The sequence below is a fragment of the Aptenodytes forsteri genome, unplaced genomic scaffold, assembly GCF_000699145.1.
Source record: "Aptenodytes forsteri isolate BGI_AS27 unplaced genomic scaffold, ASM69914v1 Scaffold143, whole genome shotgun sequence".
NCBI classification, from domain to species: Eukaryota; Metazoa; Chordata; class Aves; order Sphenisciformes; family Spheniscidae; genus Aptenodytes; species Aptenodytes forsteri.
In genome coordinates, this window is record NW_008794951.1 from 5421008 (window position 1) to 5442762 (window position 21755).

At 39.3% G+C, this 21755-nt stretch overlaps 1 protein-coding gene across 1 annotated transcript in view; it reads right to left on the reverse strand.

Annotated features, from left to right (window-relative positions):
• Positions 1-4030: 4030 nt before the first annotated feature.
• Positions 4031-21755, reverse strand: part of AFF2 (AF4/FMR2 family member 2) — a 251957-nt gene continuing 234232 nt past the window's right edge. The window contains exons 15-21 of the mRNA XM_019471047.1: positions 20995-21131; positions 17560-17631; positions 17106-17199; positions 14107-14154; positions 13548-13597; positions 9430-9644; positions 4031-4925 (exon numbers count right to left, since the gene is read on the reverse strand). Coding sequence (XP_019326592.1) covers positions 4804-4925; positions 9430-9644; positions 13548-13597; positions 14107-14154; positions 17106-17199; positions 17560-17631; positions 20995-21131 — 738 coding nt within the window. The 3' untranslated portion in view covers positions 4031-4803. The remainder of the gene's footprint in view (positions 4926-9429; positions 9645-13547; positions 13598-14106; positions 14155-17105; positions 17200-17559; positions 17632-20994; positions 21132-21755) is intronic.

The window sequence follows — 21755 nt, forward strand, 5'->3', positions numbered from 1 at the left end:
AGAGGAACACTGTTATACTGCTACCACTCAGCAGTGGTAAGAGTGTTTTCTCTTTACGGCTATTGCATCTTTTTTCCTGTGCTATGAAGTGACGAGCAAGGACTTTCTGTTGCAAATGCACATCCAAATCCATACATATGTGTACGCACACACACACACACGTGTGCTTGCTTAAATACTGTGTGTAGTGGAGTTTCTCCTGAACTCAAAGCAAAGAAGTATATTAATACCTAAGTCAGAATCCCTACCAGCCCGATTTTTGCTATCTTTTAAGTTGCACTCACAAAACTAATCATTGGATTTAGACAGCATTAAATACTGATAAAAATACAATGAAAACATTTCTTCCAAAGTACCTAAAAACTTGTCAGTGAATCTAAACTGTTATAATGGAAGAACATCATAAAACCTGTGATATTAAAAAAGCATAGAAATTAAGGTCCAGATTCAATTTCTCAGATTTTGTTTCTTTAGGCGGAAAGAAGATCTCGATCTTTATTCTTAAAAAACCCCCACGCTGATATCAACAGACCTGTCCCTATCTTTCAAAGGAGGTCATTTATAAATGAGACAATATATTCACAGAGAGACTATTTAAATGATTAAAAGTCCAAAGACCATGTAAGAAAAAGTGAAATTAAGAAGCAAGCTGTGAAAGTTGCCACCAGCACTATCACCAAAAAGGCTGCAAGCTAAACCAGAATGACTAAAAACATAGATAAGACAAAATGAAGTAAAATAAAACAAAAAGCACAAATACCGGGCCAAACCCGGCTATCCAAACTCAGCGTGAACCATTTACACTGTTAGTTTGCTAAGTGTGGGAAGAGCGATTCATCCTTTGAAAGGAGCCAAAGGAGCACAGCTGACATCAGCGACCAATGACATGGTCTAGGGGAAGATGGCCCATACGGGATACATCATCTCAGGCTTTCCCTCCTATCCCTGCTCTCGAGGACCCAACACACATCACACGGCTAGAGATACTCACTGCACTCAGAGCAGGATGTTCTGCCTGCACATTGTCAAATACTTCACTTAAGACCTGCTGCAGCTCTTGACATGAAGGTCAAGTGCTATGTAAATGCCTTGCTTGAGCACTTAGGACTTTGCTGCCCTTGGATCTCGTACCAATGGAGCTCCTAAATGCTTGCGTTTAGCCCTTTACTGGCATGCTCCCTTCACTGCTGAACTACTGATACTGCTCCAAACCTCCTGAAGCATGGGACACAAATGACAGTCTTGTTAGCTCTGGTAATTTTTTGTGAAGCTTGGTGTCCTTCTTAAATCCCAGCTGCAGAAATCAAGAGATTACATCACTCTCCCAGTTTATCACTATTAAAAACAAATGTGTCATTTCTGGCCCTCGGCATGCTTCAAATATGCCTGAAACCATGTCATGAAATCAGTCTCAAAGCTCAGTATCCAGAAGGCAATACAAGAACCAAAAAAGTTTATTTAAAAAAACAACCCATGATTTGAAGCCAATCTTGTAATTTTTGGTGCTTGGTTCATGACTTTGAATGCCTAAAGTGGGCAGTGAGCAGACATAGCAAATGCCCAAGCGAACACATGCTGCTTCCCCGTGGATTGAAACAAACAAACAATCTCATTTGATTAACTCTGCTGGAAGTAATATTTTAAGGGGTAAAATGATTCCACAATGATGACATGTTGGCATTTGAAATGAGATGAATATAGTGCCTGTAAAAGTGCAATAATCCTTAATAACTAACCCAAAAGAAGCATCATCCCCAGGGATAAGACGGTAATTCACTCTCCATATTTAATTTGTTTCTAAGCTGCTTTTTGAAACAAGACTGCTAAATAGTAAGTTGGCTTGTGATCCTAGACTTGACTGCTGGACTTATTATAATCACGCTATTGATTCAGCATGCATTTCAAACTAAGTCACAGGATACAAAATCAGGTGGGCTAATTCTTTAAGCTGTTTAAGCAAAAGATTGTAAACACGGGGTAAAATGAGAGATAGGAGTCTGTTTACTGCAAGCAACAGGGGAAAGATAATACATTGTCTTCACCGAGTGACTGCAGCTAACTCTTTGAACACTCTTGTGTCTGAAGATTGTATTTCAAGACATATCTATCCTTCATAAATGCATGGAAGTCTAGGATTTCAGTCTACATTAAAGGAACAAGTGACAACAATGCACTTAATTAGACTAAATAGTTACTGAATCTCATTAGTGAGATCTTGCAAAAAGAATGGAAAACGCTGGCTTACGACAAAACCACCCCAACGTTACTTCATCTCAAGCACTCACCCTGCTCAAAAAAATAAAATAAAATAACTTCCAAGTGTTTTGTTTTCTTCTTCTTAAAAAAAACCCCAACCCACCGCCTTTCATCTACATTTCTGAATAGTTCTCACTGCTGTGGTTTTATTCATTAGCTACTGGGGCCAGAATCAGCATGACAAATGCTGTCAGATTCACGTTTCAGCCATGTTACCGAAACCCTCCGAGAACAGATAAGGGTGTATCGATCACTTCAGGAACAGGAATGTGCAGATAATACAGGATGTGCAAACCAACCCACCGCCTTTCATCTACATTTCTGAATAGTTCTCACTGCTGTGGTTTTATTCATTAGCTACTGGGGCCAGAATCAGCATGACAAATGCTGTCAGATTCACGTTTCAGCCATGTTACCGAAACCCTCCGAGAACAGATAAGGGTGTATCGATCACTTCAGGAACAGGAATGTGCAGATAATACAGGATGTGCATGTTCTGCAAATGTCCTTTGCAGACAACCCTAAACTGGATGATTTCTCTAATGATGCACCTCGGCTACATTTACAATACAGTCTTGTGGAACAAAATATTAGGAATTATTGATTTTTAAGAAAAGGTAGTACTACAGGGAGCTACTATACAACAGCTACAGTAATGTTTGTCTTAAATGTGCATTGGGCAGAGTCCTTAAACTGCTCTTATTGCAAATATCCAAGGCCTGCTCTAAAAATTGTAACAGTCTGAACCTTTTAAATGCAAATTTGTCCTATTTATCTGGTCACAACCCAGTGAGTAGAATCCAATAACTCACCAGATTAAAGGATATACAGGATTATATAGCAGAAGGTAATTGCAATTAACTAATATCTGGATGGCATTTAATACACATATTGTATTATTTCAATGAGATGAGACGGAATAATATTTACATTGCTATGAGCATTTTCTGTTTATAGAAATGGAATTTACAGTTCAGTAAGGTATGCAGGCGTTATATCAAGAATGAGATGAGACCATTTAAAGTCTTGTGAATTATTGATATAAATTCATTTTGTTTTGTTTCATGCACCAATGCTTCTTGCAGTGGCACCAGAAGAGCAGTGCAGTTTATAACAGGGGGAAAAAAGAAGAGGAAAGAGCAAATGTGAAATGGTGTAATTTATTCACAATTGCTTTGAAATTCTACCTGAATTGTCTCATTATTATTCACGCATTAGAGGAATGGTCCAAAACATGACAGCATGCGTAAACAGATGCAGAGCTTGGAAAATAGGTAATCTGACTGAAGTATTAATGGCCATTATTAAACAAATGTTATATTGCTTTTGGGTAAATCTGGTGATTTTATTTAATTTGACATTGTTTTCAAGATAGCAAGATAATACTGTTCGTTTCTAATGCTCTGAAATGAACAAAACAGGTAAAAATTGATGCCACATGGAATTATAATGTTTTAACAGTAGCTGGTTAGTTAAACTAGAGAGTTTCATGAAGAATCTGCATACACTTATTAATGGACTTTTACATACAATATCAATGCTTAGAGTGTAGTGGTCCTGTTAAAATCTGCTTTCACTGAGTCACTATGCAAGGAGAGATTGTTCTAGTAAGAAAAATCTTGGATGAGTATTTGTTTGGCACTAAACAGTAAAACTGAAAGAAAATTCACAGATTTAGTATAGGAATGGTAGATAAGACTATGAAAGCTAATATTTTGAAATTGTCTAAAAACTGCAATAAATTCTGATGCCCAGATTTAGTATAGGAATGGTAGATAAGACTATGAAAGCTAATATTTTGAAATTGTCTAAAAACTGCAATAAATTCTGCTGCCTACTGAAATTATTAAGCCAACAATAAACAGGAAGAATGGAATATCAAAACCTCATTGCATAGTGTGTCATCGTTCTTTAATGAGGCATCCTTCAGCCTGTTACCTCTTAACACCTTTGGTGACCTTACATTATGTACCTGTAAGATATTCAATGTTCTCTTTTAGAGATTAAGCCTATAGGAAGTATGAAATCTTAGGAATGTACTGTGTCAGGTAATGATACCAGAATTAAGTGTCGAAAAGCTGGGTTCAGGTTTAGAAGATGATTTTGAATGAATAGCTATAACTTCTACTAATTTATTTCAGAAGGGACTTCTCATATATACCCTCAAATATTTAAGACGCTTTGTACTATTTCTCAGGAATCCATATCTTCTCAAAGTGCTTTTTTGTTTTCACTTGAAGGCAGCATGGACTTAAAACAATACTGCAGGGAATGTACCGTTCCATAAAGCACATAAGGATGGCAGGATCCAGGAGACACAAGGCATAGAAAATTGTCGAAAATGATTAGATGGTACAACACATACTGCTCTTGAGTCATAAGTTCCATTTATGGTGACTTCTACTTCCAATAGATAGGATATTAAAAAAGGCAATAAAAATGAAGTTACATGAATAAACTTCCAGAAATGAGTGGAGTTCCACCAGTGATCGTCTCTGCGCTGGTAGAGGTAGAAGAATGGGGATGTTATGAACAGGGCAGCAGTCACTACAACAAATGAGCCTCAATGCGGAGCCAGTGGAGTCCTTGGCGAACATAACGAACCAGATTGGTCATACTGCTGTGTTGTGTTAAAGGTCCCATCACTGAGTCCAGGTCTACAAAGAATTCTGCAATACACAAGAAACAGAAGTCATTGTTTCAGGCAATGGTACAGAAATACACGTATTACCACGATTTCCCACTCAGTCGCAGCAGTGCAATTAGTGAGTTCTCAAGACATTGTGCACATGAGCACATGGTCAGTAGGAAAGAACTTAAATAAAGGCAACAATATATTTAAACAGACCAAATTAGATTATCCATGCTGGAAGTCAACCACAACATGGTATGAGTAGTTGCCAATAGTCTTCCTTTAGCTCTGACGACCTGCACTTTCAGTTTTTTGAGCCTAGGTTTGCTGACTGCATGATTTAAATAGCTGCAATGAACTGTGGCATTTCCTTTTCCATGCTGTACCCTCTCCTGGGCATGAAGAGCTTGCAGAAGACCTTGCTTGCTCTTTTCCCCACCCTCCAATTTCTGTTACTGCCATTGCAGCAGTTTTGGCCCTCTGCTCATCCTGCTGCAGCTGCAGGCCCCAGAGGATGTGTGTGGGGTGGGAGGGGAGAAGGAAGAGGAGAGAGAGAACACAGCAGGAAAATAGCATCTAGGAGATGGGAACCTATAAGGGGAAGGAAAAGATGGGTAAGGCCACTGGGATCTGGTGTTGGGAAGGGTTAACAGGAGGTCACTAAACAGAGAGCCATAGTTAGGAAGCAACACACCAGTTTACTTTACGCCATGTGTTAGACGCTCTCTGGGTGAAAGACTAATCCTGTTAGGGCCAACAGACCTTTCCTAATTGCTTTTAATGGAGAACTGGATTGTGTCCTCTGTTCTCCCACAGCTTGTCTTTTTGCTCACTGGGGCACAGGCATTCCCACATATACAACACTTACACTATATTTAGGCGAGTGGGAGCCCGCTCTCAGTTAAAAGCCTCTCAGAGCTCAGATAACAACCAACAATCACAATAACTGGTGGCTGAGCCCTTACATTCTCACCCTATCTGAAATCCAGTGCGTGGCACTCAGCCAGCTAACACTGTATTGGCTGCAGTTCGGGAGAGCAGATGCCAGGTACAAAATCATTATCAGTACTTTCTTCAGCAAGAAAGTGCTGCTTTGAGGTCTTCTATCCAAGTATTGACAGCCTGACCCTGGTCAGCTTGGGAGCTACAGCAGTATCACAGCACAAAGTGATTTGGCTGGAGGCAAGCATAATGAAAGCTTAGGGCTATCACCAGTTGCGTTAAGATGCTGCAGCCAGCAGTTACTTTTAATCTTCCTTCCTCTGTCTTTTATTCCCCTCCTCCCGTGTAAAATCAATACATTTAGAAGTGAAATAATGCACTGTCTTGCTTGCATTCTAGAGATCTCATTCTAGGCTCAAAAAATAATTGCTTTAAACACTGAGAATTCACCTTAAAGCCTAATTTCAGTTTAACATTTCTTGAAAAAGCTACAAGCACTGAAGCCACTTATTAAATTTATATGTGAAAGAACAGGGCTTTGTCACTACAGAGCTGATAGTTTTCTACTGTAGAGAAAAAGTGCTGCTATCTTTGGAAGCTTAAAAAAATTATCTGATTTTGTAAAGTCAGCTGAGAGTTTGATGTTATAAATGGTGAACAACTCTCTAGGTGATCCAACACAAACCAGCCCATGGGTTGGCTTTGGGAAGTTTGCAGTTTAGCCTGGTCTGCTACAGATGCAGAGTTTATGACAAACTCCATCTATTCTCCCACACACTCTAAATGCTACCGACCAGGGGAAATTCAACCAGAGGTAGACGGCAGTATGTTCCCGCTTTTCTCTTCAAACCAGATTAGCTTGGTGGGTCACAGTTCTGCCGTTCTCCCTCTTGCTATGCCTTTTTATTTTAATGGCACATCTTTTGTCAGGCTGACAAGAAAGGCTTCTGTCTCCTGCTCTGAGCCAGCTGGACATGAGTCAAGTCCAAACTGGGAGCATGCAGGCATACTTAGAGGAGCACAAAACCTAAGCTGACAGCCGTGGACAAGGGGAGGCTGCACAGCTCCTACAACGTGGAAGAAATCTCTTGTGTCTGCATGGGCATGACCTAAGAAACATCTATAACAGCAGTAAGACCCAGATGTAAAGGGTATTAGACATTACAACGATGGGGCCACATTTTTATACCCATCTCCATTAGCTCATCAGGGACATGTTCTTGGGCAAGACACCCCCTGTGATTCAGAAGACAACAGAAACGAGAGCTTACCACAAAAAAAAAAAAAAAGAAAGAAAAAAGTGACTGGATTTGTTTTTTTTTTTAAAAGAAAATTCATTTTTATCTTAAATGTGGGTTTCTTTGTGGGTTTGTGTGTGTTTGTTTGTTTTTTGAGACCATTCTTATTTCAAGGCGGGGGGGGAAAGCTCATTTTTTATGGTGAACTGACTGTCCAAACCCCTGAGAGAGAAGCCAAGAGATCTGTCCTTTACCTGGGATGCAAGGCAGAGTCTGGGGTTTGCACCTATCCTGTTTGCTGTCATGGGCATTTTTGAACTCACAGTCTACACGCTAGTGTACCAGCTTGGGCACTGCAACGGCCGGTCCAGCTGGCAAAGGTGGATTAGAGATAGCTATGGGGAAAAGGATGAGTCCTGTCCCAGCCAGCAAGATATAGGTGTTTTGAATTATTTGAGAGGTGCAGATGACATCTACTAAAATAATTACAGCTAGGTTTCATGAAACACTATAACATTTCTCATGTCAAAGTGTCTTAAATATATCCTTCTGTAAACGGAATCCATCATGTGGTATGATGAAGACCTGCGGAGTACCACAGCAGTTCTTATATATTTTTTTGTTACACCATGAATTTTTCAAATTGCAGTTTGTGTTTAAGCATGCAACTTTAAATTGAGTATTTAATTAGAAATGAGGTATCTTTCCAGACAAAATGTAAAGACAGACACGCTATAGCATGTATGAAACTCTGATCTCTCTCCAATGGTTTATAATACTTAAATGAAATTTGAAGTAACACGAACTTTCCATTCCCTGTAACATGGCTGCAGTTTGTGAAACAAGATATGAAAGAACAGGGCACAACGCTAGATGTGTTGCTCATGTGAGAAACCTTTATTCATGCATCCAGTCCCACTAAAGTCAAAGGGACTGCTCATCTGAATAAAGATTATTGCTATATGGCTTTGCAGAATTGGGTTTATTTGATCGTAAATCAAAAAGAGAACAAAGAAGAGTGTAGGGGGGAAAATGCAGAAAGAGAGTCAGCAGGTTTTTTCTCATCCAGCTCTAGGACTGATAACAGCAGTGGCTGGGTACATTTTCTGTCTGCTGGCTCAATGCCTGAGCTATTTTGATTCAATACCAAGTAGAACATTTAACAACTCCACAACACACGGGGCTAATTACAAGATTATCGCCATCTCTTTCTCCTATCAGAGCATCCTTCTGCATTCCCACTGTAACATTCTGCAGTACATTTGATAGGGAATCACTTTCACATTTTGTGAAAATGGATGCAACTATGGAAAAAATCCAAAATGACTGCACTGCTACTAAATTAACCAATGCAAACAAAGACAAGAAGCAGCGGGGAGGACTGGACAGAACTTCTATTATTGTTCCTCATCCAGGGATAGATCATTATGACCCACCATTCAGACATAAAACTCTATAAATCTCGAGCTTAGTTTCTCTAAATCAGTGGAAATTTGCCACTGACATTAATGGGAGTAAGATCAAACTGCATACAGTGAGCACATTTGTCAGGAAAAGTCAGCCATCTGAAATCTCAGTATAATTTAAGAGAATGAGCCAATTCATGATGAGAATATTTCCCAGTTAGGATCTGCACCTCTAGTATCAAAGAAAGCTTTGTCAATGATTTGTGTAAGCCCAAAGCTGGAATCTGAATAATTACATTATCATGGGGAAGTTCACAGCTGGCCAACAATAGGCCAGATTTGTCCTTTAGTTACATCTCAGCCACTCCACTATACTCGATATAACCCAGTCACAAACTGCTTGCCAAAACTCCTTTGAAACGACTGTGGTAAAGACTTACATTTTGTTGTTAGGAATAAACAAGCAGATTTGCAATCCAACCATAGGAGAGTCAAGGTCATGGCTTTCAGTGGACATCTCCTAATCGGACTCCCTGCATAAACATAAAATCTAATGTTTGCTTATTATCCTAGCTAGCATTTTAATAGTCTTAAACCGGTTGACAGAGCAGTATGAAAATAACCTCGGTGCTCTATGAGAAGCTGAAACTGTGAACAAATTTGCAGACTCAAAAGCTCTTATCACTTGGGGCTCATGTTTGCTAAATTATTTGCCAGCTGCTCTGATAACCCCATGTTCAGCGTGTGTTACATATCCCCCCTCTGTGCTTGACAAGAGAAGATACGCATTGGCTACAGTGACCAGCAAGCAGATATGGTCTGTTTGCTCAAGCTGTCACAGTTGTGCTCTTAGATGAGGTGGTTCTGGGTCCAATTCCCAACAACGCCTACGAGAACAGAAAGAAAGCTAAAGCTGATGAGCCAAAGGGGACAAGGAAGAAGCCAAGTGGGGCACCTTTGTTCTCCTTAGTCAGCTTGTCAGCCATGTCCCAGTGCTCGTAGCTCCGCAGGACGTTGTTGGTGATGTTGACGTGGCTGGCAGCCATGTGGTGGATGCGCTGAGGGATGGTGATGGTCCCCGCCAAGGATGAGCCAGCGGTGCCCGTGCTACTTCCAGCAGAGCTGACTGGGGATGGACTCAGGGACATGGGCGATGGTGTTTCTGTGCTCCTGCGAGAGGTAAAGGGAGAGTGAGCCCCCCTCACACACACCACTTCATTGCCATCCTAAATGCAGTTGAAAAATTAACTCTGCACCCCAGTCAGGGGAGAATGTGCAGTGGTATCTCCTGGTTTTATGAGAAAGGAGAGCTTATAAACTGGGAATGATTGAAAATAAAAAGGGATTTAATTCTCCCTACAAATGAACCCGTTATTTAAAAAAAAAAAAAAAATCTATCACAAAAATAGAGCAATCTTTCAGAGAACAAGTATCTTATAGCTGTAATGATTTTTCTACCTGCTGCCAGAAGCTGCAATGGCAGTTAGAAAACACTCAATGTGCAATATTGGCTTATTATCAAAGCATTTTGTGGAAACCACAATGACAGTTTGCTCCAAATACAGTCACCACAATAAGTAAAGTGCAAGTCTTAAAAGCACCCTGCAGAGCAGTATTAGGAGCTGAGGGTACTGTAGGATTATGAATATCTCTATAGGATTCTTTAAGACTGGCTATGGAGATTTGTTTCTAATTGCCTACAGTTCATCTGCACAGTTTTGTACAGAGCAGTGTTTTAAGTTACCTACTTAGTGCAGCACTAATGTTCTAATACAGATTTTCCTTTAATTCTAACACCAGCAATTAGGAATCACCTGCTGGCTGCAGGCAGTGCGGAGGTCAGCACAGCAAGCTCATGTTTAGAGCTGTGCAGCGGTGAACGCTCACATACAGCTATTCTCTTTGAGAATTTGTTTCAGTGAACAAGATTAAGGGTTCCAAAAATCTCTTCTCTTGTCCCCATTTGGAACCACTTACCTAAACAAATGCATTTGATTTGCTGTGGAATACACTTGAAATGCAGGGCCGAGATGCTCCCGGCGCTCTCTGCATGAAGCAGACACCAAAACTCTCCGGACGGGGATGTTGCAATCCCTTTCTTGACAGGCGGCCACTGATGCCTCATGCTGTGCAACAGCATCAAGCTCACTCAGACTCATTATGGGCCTGATCCAAACCCCAGGATAGAAAGGCTCCTCCTCTTGGCTTTACAAGCCACTGTCAAAGGTCCTGAACATGAAGTGTGGGCACAGACCTGCTGGTCTGCAGGTGCTGTAGGACAGGCTGCCACCACGGCACAGCCTTGGGCTGAAAGGCATTTATGGCAGCAGCTTTTGCTGCAGATTTTCCGGCAGCGCCCTGCTATTACCTGTGCTCAACAACAGGCTCCTGTGATACATTCTTTTTCCAGAGCTAGAGACCACGTTAATTCAGCAGCTAGTAGCTTTTTACACAGCTTATGTATTATAGTTTAAGCATATCCTACGGCACAAATGTTTTATTTTTAAGTCTCAAAACATCCTGGTTACTTGACACACCACAGTGTCTTTAATGCACAGAAGAGCTGAACTATACTAGATTAGGTCTGGGAGCCGTTAAAAATCATAAGTATCCGAGGAGACCAGGAGTATTTTGTTAGAGCCACTTACAACAAGCTGACGCACTTCTGTCAAATAAAGCACATTGTTCATTGGATTTACCCTGTTGTGCACAGCCATTATTACTGTGGTGAGTCTATTAAATCTCTCTATTTTGTGCTTTCTGTTGCTAGAGGTGGGAAACATTTCTGTAATGAAACCAGGGAAAATTTGTTTCATTGCCAGCTTGGAACTCAGGCCAACTTTGTAGAGGTTCACAACCCTTTCAAACAAAAGTGGCCAGAAATTCCAGTAATCCAAGCTGAGATTTTTGATGGTTTGAGATCCCAAGCAGACTACACTTCATGGCAATGAATAAGTTTTACTTTGTTCAAAAAAAGATTTAAGAATACCCTGCTGTCTCCCCATTCTGAACCAGGCCGCTGATCCATCTCCAGTAGTGCCATACCCTGATGGTGATTGGTCTCTCCTCTGTGGTATGCGACTCCTCTTCCCATCTGGTCCAAATTTGCAGGGGAATAAGAGGAAACTGTAGAGCAAGTAGCCCTGGGCAAGGCAGAGCATATGCTGCCCATGGCTGCACCAGGCCCGTGACAATCCTTGGGGCCACCAGGAGACACCTGAGATATACGGCAACTCTGAGCCAGCTGGAGAGTTTTTCTTCTGAGACTCCAGAAAGAGGGCACTGAAGACCTGAGTGTGGATTGTGGTCTTTGTGTGTTGGGTCACAGGTGTCATAATAACACCGTTATAACAAGGCCTTATCATATGCAGTTATTCTTACATGTCAAGTGTTTCCTTCTCTGAATAAAAGACAGAGATATGCACTTTCAGAGCTTTACTTCCCTATCTCCAAAGTTAGTGGGAAGAGACCGATCAGTTGGGTGCTGTGTTAGAAGTGATGCTGACCCAAATGTTGGGTTTCTGCTGCCTACCTTGTGGCTGGACAAGAATTTTCTCCTTCAGTCAAAACCCACTGATTCTAAATCCAGGGCACCTAATCAGCTCCTTTAAATAGCAAGGGAGATGTCACCACCTGCAGAGCACACACTTCATAGGGGTCTATTATAGGACAGGAATAAAAGGATAACTTCTGCTCCATGAAATTTTTAGGTATAAGCCACTTCTTAAGGAACAAAAGAGGTGTAATGCTCCAGTGGTCTGTTTTGGCACTAAAACTTACTGTATTTTTATTGCAATACAAGGTTACACTGACATTTAAATGCCTTGAAAAACTGGCACATATAGAATAATTTAATTTAGTAGTTGCTTTTCCAATGTTAAAATATCTTTTTGGTTTTTATTTAAAGTGATTTTGTATTTCATCACTTTAGTTTGTGTTATAATCTATACTTAAATATCTATATACACACACATATTCAAAATAATTTTGTGTATTTGGGGGGTGTGTGTGTATGTGTATATATATACACACACATACCCCAAAATATTTTTGAATTATCTAAGACAATGTTTTCCTTGAAGCAAAATGTTGGAATTTCCGGTTTTGCACTGATTCAGAACAAAGTCTGTTTGAAAACTTAAATTCTTTGTATGCTAAACTTCAACCCCTTCTACAGTTTTATTACTTTGTTTCCTTGGAGTGTCTAATAGTCATTTCTTCTTATGAACCACCAGAAAGAGACCATTAACAATAATAATTCTCACCTAGAATTCAGCCTACTCAAATAAAGAAGGAAAGAAAGGTAAAGTCCTTCTCCTTTGTTTTACTTGTATCTGTGTGCGTGGCCAGGAGAAAGGAGCAGGAGAAATGTGTGTCAGGTGGCAATAGACATTGCAAGGTTGCAGCAGCAATGCACCTTCACTGAACAGCAGATCATAATTGCATTACCCTGACTTCATATCTGAGGCGAGGGTGTTTTAACGTTAGTATAAAGCCACTGATAATTGGTTGACTAAGTGCCTTCACATTTTCACCACTACTACGCCTTCAGTTTTATTAAACAGCACTTACCATATATCAATGAAATATTCATTGGTCTTTCATTACTGAACGAATCATTGAAAAATCATTGCAATGAAGGTTAACTTTACTTTGGCTTCCTGAGATGACACGGTACTTGCTAGCTAATTAACAGATATTTTTACGGCCTTCATTTGGCTTGAGAAGCAAACTGTCAAAGAATTCAGCACAGACCCACCACGGCTGATTTTAGACTTAAGGGGTTTTTGCACAAAGACAAAGGCGTGTTTCAGCTCTTCCTTCCCACCCACACTGGATGGTTCACATGGGTAGCCCAGTGGGAGCCCCTCACCCCCACAAGCCCAGGGCAGCTGTAAGATCAATTCTGTAGCCCAGAAGAACATTTTCTACCTGCTACATATTTGAAACATACCTGTAGCTCCCAAACCACTGAGTCATGGACTGTCCTTTGCCTTTAGAGGCACCAAAACATTTCCCCCCCTCTTGGAACCACTTGTTCCCAGACAGAAGTACTCAGCAGAAAATACTCACTTTCCATTGCCGCCCCAAGGTGAGGGGGCCTGTGAGGCTTTTGAAGAGTTCTGTAAGTACAAAACCAAAATGTAAACAAAGGTGACACAAGTACATGAGTACTGATGACACAAGGCTCAACGCTCCCTGTTTCGTTGCAAGAGCTACAGTGCATGTAGCAGAACAGCTCTGCACATCAGTCCCGTAATTAAATGGCTGGTGGATGATTGGTAGGTTCCAACCAGTAGCTTGAAAGTCACTTGATGAAAGAGGGAATACAGTAAAGTTCCAGTAAAAGCAGATGTAGTTCACAAAGAAGTGGTTTAATTACCACTGAAACTTATTCTACAAAGTAAGTTCTTCAGAGTGCGAATGACTTCTTATCTTTAGGGGGACCTGCAATCTTTTAATAAGAAACAAAAAGAATTTGGGTTGATGCCTTAATGAAATTAATCCCTCCCAAGTTGCTAGGGAAGGTGGCTTGGGATTCAGATAGTAGTAGAAATAAAACTTCTAGTAAGGATCTGCTTGAATGCCCTTGTTTTTATGTATTTTATTTGCACAAATTGACTTTCCTTACTTGCTTACTCATCCTGCCTTTCACGTCTGTGTAGCACCTTGTACAATCCTGTACAAAAAGATTGCCCAGCAACAATAAAGCCCAGATTTTTCCAGTCTTGTTCAGACTGGGTGGTATCTTAGTTCCCATAAAAAGCGGTAGTATCAGGGCTGAAGCTATCTACGTGTGCTTTCTGAAAACAATCACTCTGAGCTCCCTTGCAAAGAAGTCAGCATGCACAGTGAAAATTCAATCAAATTTTACAAGTTCTCTGCAAAGTATTACCATCATTATTACAAGATTCATCTGGTTACTGTAATTGCTATTTTGCATGTGAGGCACAGAGATTCAGCGGAGCACAAAGCAGCCCAGGGCATGGCCCAAGGTCACGCAGCTGACTCTGGGAGCAAAATCCTACCCTTGACTACTAAAACACAGCTAAACTTGCCAAACAGTATTGACCAAAGCAGAAAACACTGCCCAAACCATGATGCTGGCCTTGCCTGTATGTTCCTATACAGCATGCCACTGTGTTTCATGAAAGATGTGAGCATGAAATGGAGTGTTTTGCAGTACAGAGCATATGTTGTGTATATTTTTGTCACCCACTCATATGTAAGAAGGAGGGAGATCCTAAACTCCCCTAGAAAGTCTTCAGAGACAAAGAAGCAGCTTTGATGTTAGTTTCTACTGTCTGGGGATTGTTCCCGACAGTATCTGGAGGCAAATACTAGATCTGTCAAGATTAAGACTAGATCTCAATTGGAGGTAGTTATTTGACAATGAAAATACTTGAAATATTTTTGCCAATGACTGTTGACAACACATTTTCAAAACCATAAAAATCTTCCTCAAACTTTTAGGTGAAATGCATCAAAGGACGCCATTTTCGCTAATCTTAAAAAGTTTTATTTAAATTTTAAAAAGTTTGATTTCAATTTTAAAAAATTATCATTTTAGTTATATTTTACTCCAAGTTGCCTCTAAATTTCAAAACTACTTTCATGATTAAATGGTCATTTTCTGTTTGGAAATGTAAAAAATATCAATTTGAAAGTTTTAATTGGAAATTAATCAGAACCAGTTCCATCCACAGAATTTCAATTTGGACAAACTGGCATTTGTGAGGAAAAATATGAAAAACAATTCTGCCAAAAAATTCCTCTCCAGCTCTGCTTTAAAGAGTGGGCTGCTTTTCACAGTTAAAATTGTGCAAAATTTTGAATAACAACTATTCAAATAGTTAATCTATTTCATTTGTATTACAGATTCTCGCTAGCGAACACAGAGAACATTGTGCAGCAATACAAAACTAATACGTAGTTAATAGCTCCCATTCTTTTCTCCTCCTTTACTACAAAAAGATCCTGAACATATAATCTGTATACACTCAAACACTACTTCTAGCAAATGAGTTACAGTGCCCATAGCATACACACAGTGACATTAGCTGAAATACTCAGCTTCAACTGGATGCCTAAAACCATCACTGCTGATTTGTCTATTTTATTACATTTTAATTTTTTTTCTCTTATTTTCATTTACATTAAAAGACATTTTCTCTGTGCAGATGGAGTAAAATGGTCTTATGCTAGGAGTAGCAATATGTTTGTCATTGTACCTATTTGCACAGCTAGAGAAAGTGAAGTGGCTTTAAGGGAAGAGATATTCTCTGTGCATGGAGTAAAATGGTCTTATGCTAGGAGTAGCAATATGTTTGTCATTGTACCTATTTGCACATAGAGAAAGTGAAGTGGCTTTAAGGGAAGAGAGAATCCCCCCCCCCCCTTCTTTTTAAGAGATAATTACTTTCTGCAGAAAAAGTTTATCAAATGATTTGTCCAATAACCTTTTTTTAAGAGACAATCTACATTCATCCTGGATAAAATCTGAAGTGGATGGAATACGTTCCATGAAAATGCTGAGGCTATAAATGTGTCTAGCTCAAATTTAATTTGTGCAAATCCCTGACTGAAAAGTTTGTGACTACAACAGAGGCACTCCTAATGACTTCAAGAGAGCCTCAATTTAAACAGAAGATCAGGAGTAACATTACTGAAATTACAGAGATACGCACACACAGAGGACACCAGGGAAGTCAGGAGTAAGTGGTGGTTGCTAGCATGATAGTACCGGAGTTTTACAGCAGAAGGACCATTTTATCACCATTTACATGAAAATATTAAAACTGCGGTGTTAAAAGTTTTACTGGTTTGCAGTACTAATATGTCAAAGCCTGGAACAAATTCACAGAGGCTGAAAAAAACAACAAAAAAAGACTGATGGGCTCACAAACCAGTCTAATTACATAATTATAGAATAATATGTAGCAATAAAGTACAAGAATTAATGTATACTTCAAACAGCATTAACCAGTAAAATATAAATATCAAAACCTTGGCAGAGCTGAAGAAAGATTCTGTTTCTCTCTTAATTTAGGAACGGTGAGGACTTGTCATTTTTACACTGGGTAAACGGCATTTGACAAGGTAAAGGAAAACATCACCAAGTCATGACAATCAGCTGATCTCCACTCAATTCAAGGTAAAGGCAAACTTTCAAGATGTAGATGAGGCAATTTGAAGTTCCACAGAAATAAAAGGAGAAATCTCTGAGTCTGCAATAAACTTCAGCAAATCTCACTGAATTTAAAATCTAAATTTAACTAAAGCCTTAATAATTGCATTATTATGGTTCATTGGGGGTCAGTTCATAATCACTTGCACATTGAAATCTTGAAAAAATCAGTTTCCTTTAGAGAAACTTGCATAAACATTACATGGTGTTGAGAATAATGTCAGTTTAGTAGAATTACTGAGTGTGGTCCTCTGAATCAAGTGACTAATCCAAAAATCCCCCAAATCACTTCTGTCCCCACTCCCTGGCAGCCATCCTGCCTGCATTTCCCAGGGGAGAGGTTAAATGTGGGACTTTTAAGTCACGCAGTTATACTTGTGAGAGCTTTCAGTGCTGGTATGAATTTCATTTCATATCAATAAATGAAACAGAATAAAGATTACCTTAAAATATTCCATCAGAGATCTGGAGTACTTCATAGCATGGTCCTTCTTTAGTTTAAACATTCTCAAGTAGAGAAGTGATAAGCATCGGTAGCTGTGGTAATTAGGAAAGGATTATGTTAATTCCATTGCTTAATGAAACCTATAAACTGTAAAAAAAAAAAAAATGCTGACCTATATTTTGCAGTTTCTGTTCTAAGGTTAGATTTTGAAACGTAAGCAAATGGAGAAAGAAAAAAAAAGTGGTCAAAAGCATTAAAATCCTATCTTGATAAGAGTATAAATTAGAAGAATAAATGTTTAGTCAGCTGCTGAAGAAATCCATTAGTTATCCTTTAATAGTTTAATGAAAAACAAGAATAATGATCTTCTGTAAGCTGCTTAAGTAATTCAGTACTTTTAAAGTCCTCCTTAAGATTTTAGCTGCTTCTCTCATTGTTGCAATGGGACTTACCATAAAACTGCTAATTTCTTGTCTCCTTCCGTGGCAGAAGAGCCTGTGAAATTCTTGAGTCTCATTGCATACCTTGTCAAAAAGGTGAGGAGAGAAGAAATTGAGAGTTAAGATGTTTCCAGGAATACTAGTGACACTCTGAAAAATAACAGCCACACATAGATATTCTTCTCTGACTGCAATAGCTAATGGTCACATTGTTCTGTAACGATGAGATCAATATAAAATTCAACAGAAAGCACCACTTAAAATCTGGAGGGCTAAAGTAAATCACCAACCCATTTTCTGGGCCAACGAGGTGAACTATTCTTTGGCCTATTAATGATATTATATCCAGCCATCTAGGCTGAGTCCTGCAAACATTTGTGATGAGTGTTGGACAGAAGCATAAGATCTTGGCCCTATATGTACTGAAGAGTAGAGTAATATATAATAAGGTTTTACATATAATACTTTGGGCTTGAATAATACCTTCAAAATCCTTCTCGTAAATGCTTCTTCAAAGCTTTTAATATATTTTATATAGAAAATGGTTTTAAATACAGGAAAGGTCATGTTCACAGCTTTTTAAATTCCTGGGTCCATTAATTTATGAATCTTGTGTACTTGGTCTTCCCTCTCTGTTTAATTGCTGCTGTCCAGCATTTGGATGATCAAAGATTGAGTATTCCTACCTCTTCTTTTTTTTTTCTTTAACTGAGCACACTCCATTCCATGCATTTAGTCTCTTGAAAATCAATTCATCGCATAAAATCATTGTTCTGAGCCCTAATGCAATTTCACAGGTACTTGTGTTAGAATAAGTAATAGGGTTCAGCGTTGCGTAAGAAAGTTTTAAGGTATCCAGGCAGTCTTGATGAGTTCTCATTTACAAGGAGGTAATGGTGTGCAGGCAGGCAGTGCTGCTCTCACTCTGCCTTCCTCCCACCACCCCCACCATCAGCCCCCAGCTTGCAGCTGTAGCACACCGCCTGATGTGCTTCCTCCATGTCCTAGCTCACCTGCTCTTTGGTAGTGTTGTTCCAGTCATACTGAATGAATCTGATCAAACACGAAGATATATGTCTCTTTGGGATTTTTAGTGTTACGTTAGGGATTTTAGCTTTACCATTAACTTAAAACACCTTTGACAGTCAGATCTGATATTCCCAATCTCTTTGATGCTCCACTTGCTTTCACAAATAGGTGTCTGATGCAGATACTCAGGGCAGACACAGCTAATGCAAAAGGGGAAAATGGTGCCTCTGATGAAGGGAGGAGTAAAAGTGAGAAAAATCTCCTTCTATTTCTTATCTCACAGTAAGAATCTATGTCAACATTAGGAGCCACATTGAGAAAGTGTGTGTGCACAGCCGCATACTTGGTTTGCACATTCAGCACCCACTGTAGCCCACAAGAATTGTACATTTGTCCGTGGAGTTTACTGAACCTGTACCAGCCTGCTGCTCACCTGGGCAATCACCTTTTTTCCATGTCTGACCACTGACAGCAGTTAAATGGGCAAATCATTCTCTCACTGGCTGCCTACAAGGTGCTGCGTACAAGAGTTGGTAAGTTCTCTGCCTTTGATGGTAGCTGGTGGAATGAATCTCACCTGATTTTAGCTATTTAGAAATTGGAGATCTTCTATGACAAAGTCCTCCAGATTCTTCCATAGCCAAAAGCGGTTCAAAAAGCAATCCAAAAGCAGTTCAGGTGCTGCTTCCATGCCAAGGTCTATCTATCGTGTAGCCTGCAGCAGGACTGTGCTGATACAGGAGCTGCCGAGAAGAGCAAGGCAGCGGGGCTGCATACGCTGATGAGTGCCAGTTGCTCCAAGACGCAGCCATACACTCAGCTGACTCCATCCACTACCAGCATGGTAGGGTGGAGGGGAGCTGCATTTGTGAGCTACTACTAGAGCTGCCATTCTCTGAGTTAAGTGGTGCACGTGTTGTGACTCTTGAATGAATGAAGATTTTTTGGTCCATTCGCTTCTGAACAGACAGACTGCTGGACTGAGGAACAACATTTTCAACTGTGCCGTGCGGTTCTCTTAAAAAATAAAAATAAATGCGGGCTCCTGTGAAGAAGCACTCACTTCTTTAAAGAACATTTCTTCAAATACAATTTATCCTGCCATACAACTGTAGTTCAGGACACAAAGTACTGAACTGTCCACTGTCAGAATGCAGGAAGAGTTTCAGCACAGCGGAGCAGAGGTAGGCAGCTCCTTTTCTTAAGTCCTCCGCTCTCAAGGGTTTAACTTGGATCGTGTTGAGTGAACATCATTTTTTTGTTGAGTAATCTCTTTAGATTTTCTTCTTCTCTTTATGAAGCGTAGAATGCAAAAACATGTTTTTAAATATTTAACAGGCATATTATTTACCTGAGAGTAAGAGCTTCTTAAGATTTGATACATTTTATTATGTAAATACCTACTTATTCAAAATGTAAAACATGCATTATTTTTGGCAGTCTCTAATAGCTAATCTGGCATGTTAAAATCCTGCATGTTAAAAAAACACCTCTGTCATATTAAAACCCAAACATTTAGGGCCTGATTTGCCTCCTTTTCTTTCTCTTGCGTAAACTGACAGTAATTACACTGACATTAATGGTGATATTCCCAGCATACACTGGGGAGAGCAAAGGTGCATCACAGTCAAGAGGAAAAATCCTGTTGTTCTACTTACAGGTAAATTTAATCCTGCTTGATTTCACTTTGATAATTTGCGCAAGTAAAGCAAACAAGCCCTTAGTTACTCAGGAGACCATTATTTCTACAGAGCCAACACTATGAAACAGCTATAGGGAACAGCAGCAGATTATAAAATAATAATTCAGACATTTTATTAGTAAGTAAAGGCGCTCTCATCCATATTCTAGCCTACAAGTCTACAAAACTGTATTAAAACTTATTCAGCTGGTTCACATTACTTTAACATTAAAAAATATACTTTTTTTAATACAATACATGTGGAAAGCTTCCTTTCTGGCTATGATCTTATGTGCCAAGTTTCAGCTTTTTTTTTTTTTTTTAACAGCCAAGTTATAAACCTCTCAAAACAGGGTTTGTAATAGAAATCCTGATAGACTCACTTTAATGTTTTGAATTATAAAACTACACCTTTTAAAAGACAAGTGTCATTGCCAAACAGTGAAATTACTATACTTTACTTCCACCCACTACATTTCAATTTTAATTTTATGAATATTGCAAATTATAACACTCACATTATAACCTCTAAAGGGGATAATTTATAAAAGCAGTGTCCATCAATTATAAATTTTCCATGACATTAATAAAATGGCAAGAACTAATTATGATGACTTCTGAGATGAAGATGCCTTGGACAAATCATTAATACGTTGAAATGGTATTTTTTAAAACATAGCAGGTTCTAATTATGACTGAAATGAGATTATGAAAATGATCACAGAAAGGACATTAACCTGATGAGTTCCACAGTCTCTGAGTACATGGTGTATGGAGATTTAGCTTCTAATGGATCTCGCTCCATAGCGTTCCCGCACTCAATGAAGGAGAGGGCAGCATCAGCATAATTCACTGCTTTGCCGAACTTCTCCAGCTGAAATGGAAATGACACCATCAAGAAAATCCTTCAGCTTTAATTTCTAGGTAGACAGATCATAATACAAAGCAACACTAGCATTAGGATGAAAGCAAAGCGATGCTGGTAGTTAAGAATGAATTCATACAGTAATTTAGGCAGGGTCTATGTTTTTAGCAAATCTTTTCAGGTAGTATAAGGCCAGACACTCCACAGAGGAAAGTCAATGTATGTCCATTGACATGCATGGATTTACACAGGCAATGAGGGACACTAAGCATGTTTAAACAAATCCATATTGCTTCTCGATATATGACCTAAGTTTGAATGTCACTATGCAAGGGTTAAGTAACAACTCCATGCCACTTGGCAGATGTCACATTCTGTGTTAACCGTTGACCAAAAAAAAAAATCTCATCACTTATGTGATGACTGAAAGAGCAGAAAAAAAAGAGAAAATATAGCGCTGCTAAATATTTTATTTTACTAGGATTTTATTGCAAAAGGTTTTAGCCCTCATAATGGTTGTGATTAAACTGACTTAGACATACTGATTTCTTTTTTTATGTGTAATGAATATTATATATGACATTTTTATAGTAAGTATTTTATAATAGTATTTAACATTTTCAATTTTTGATA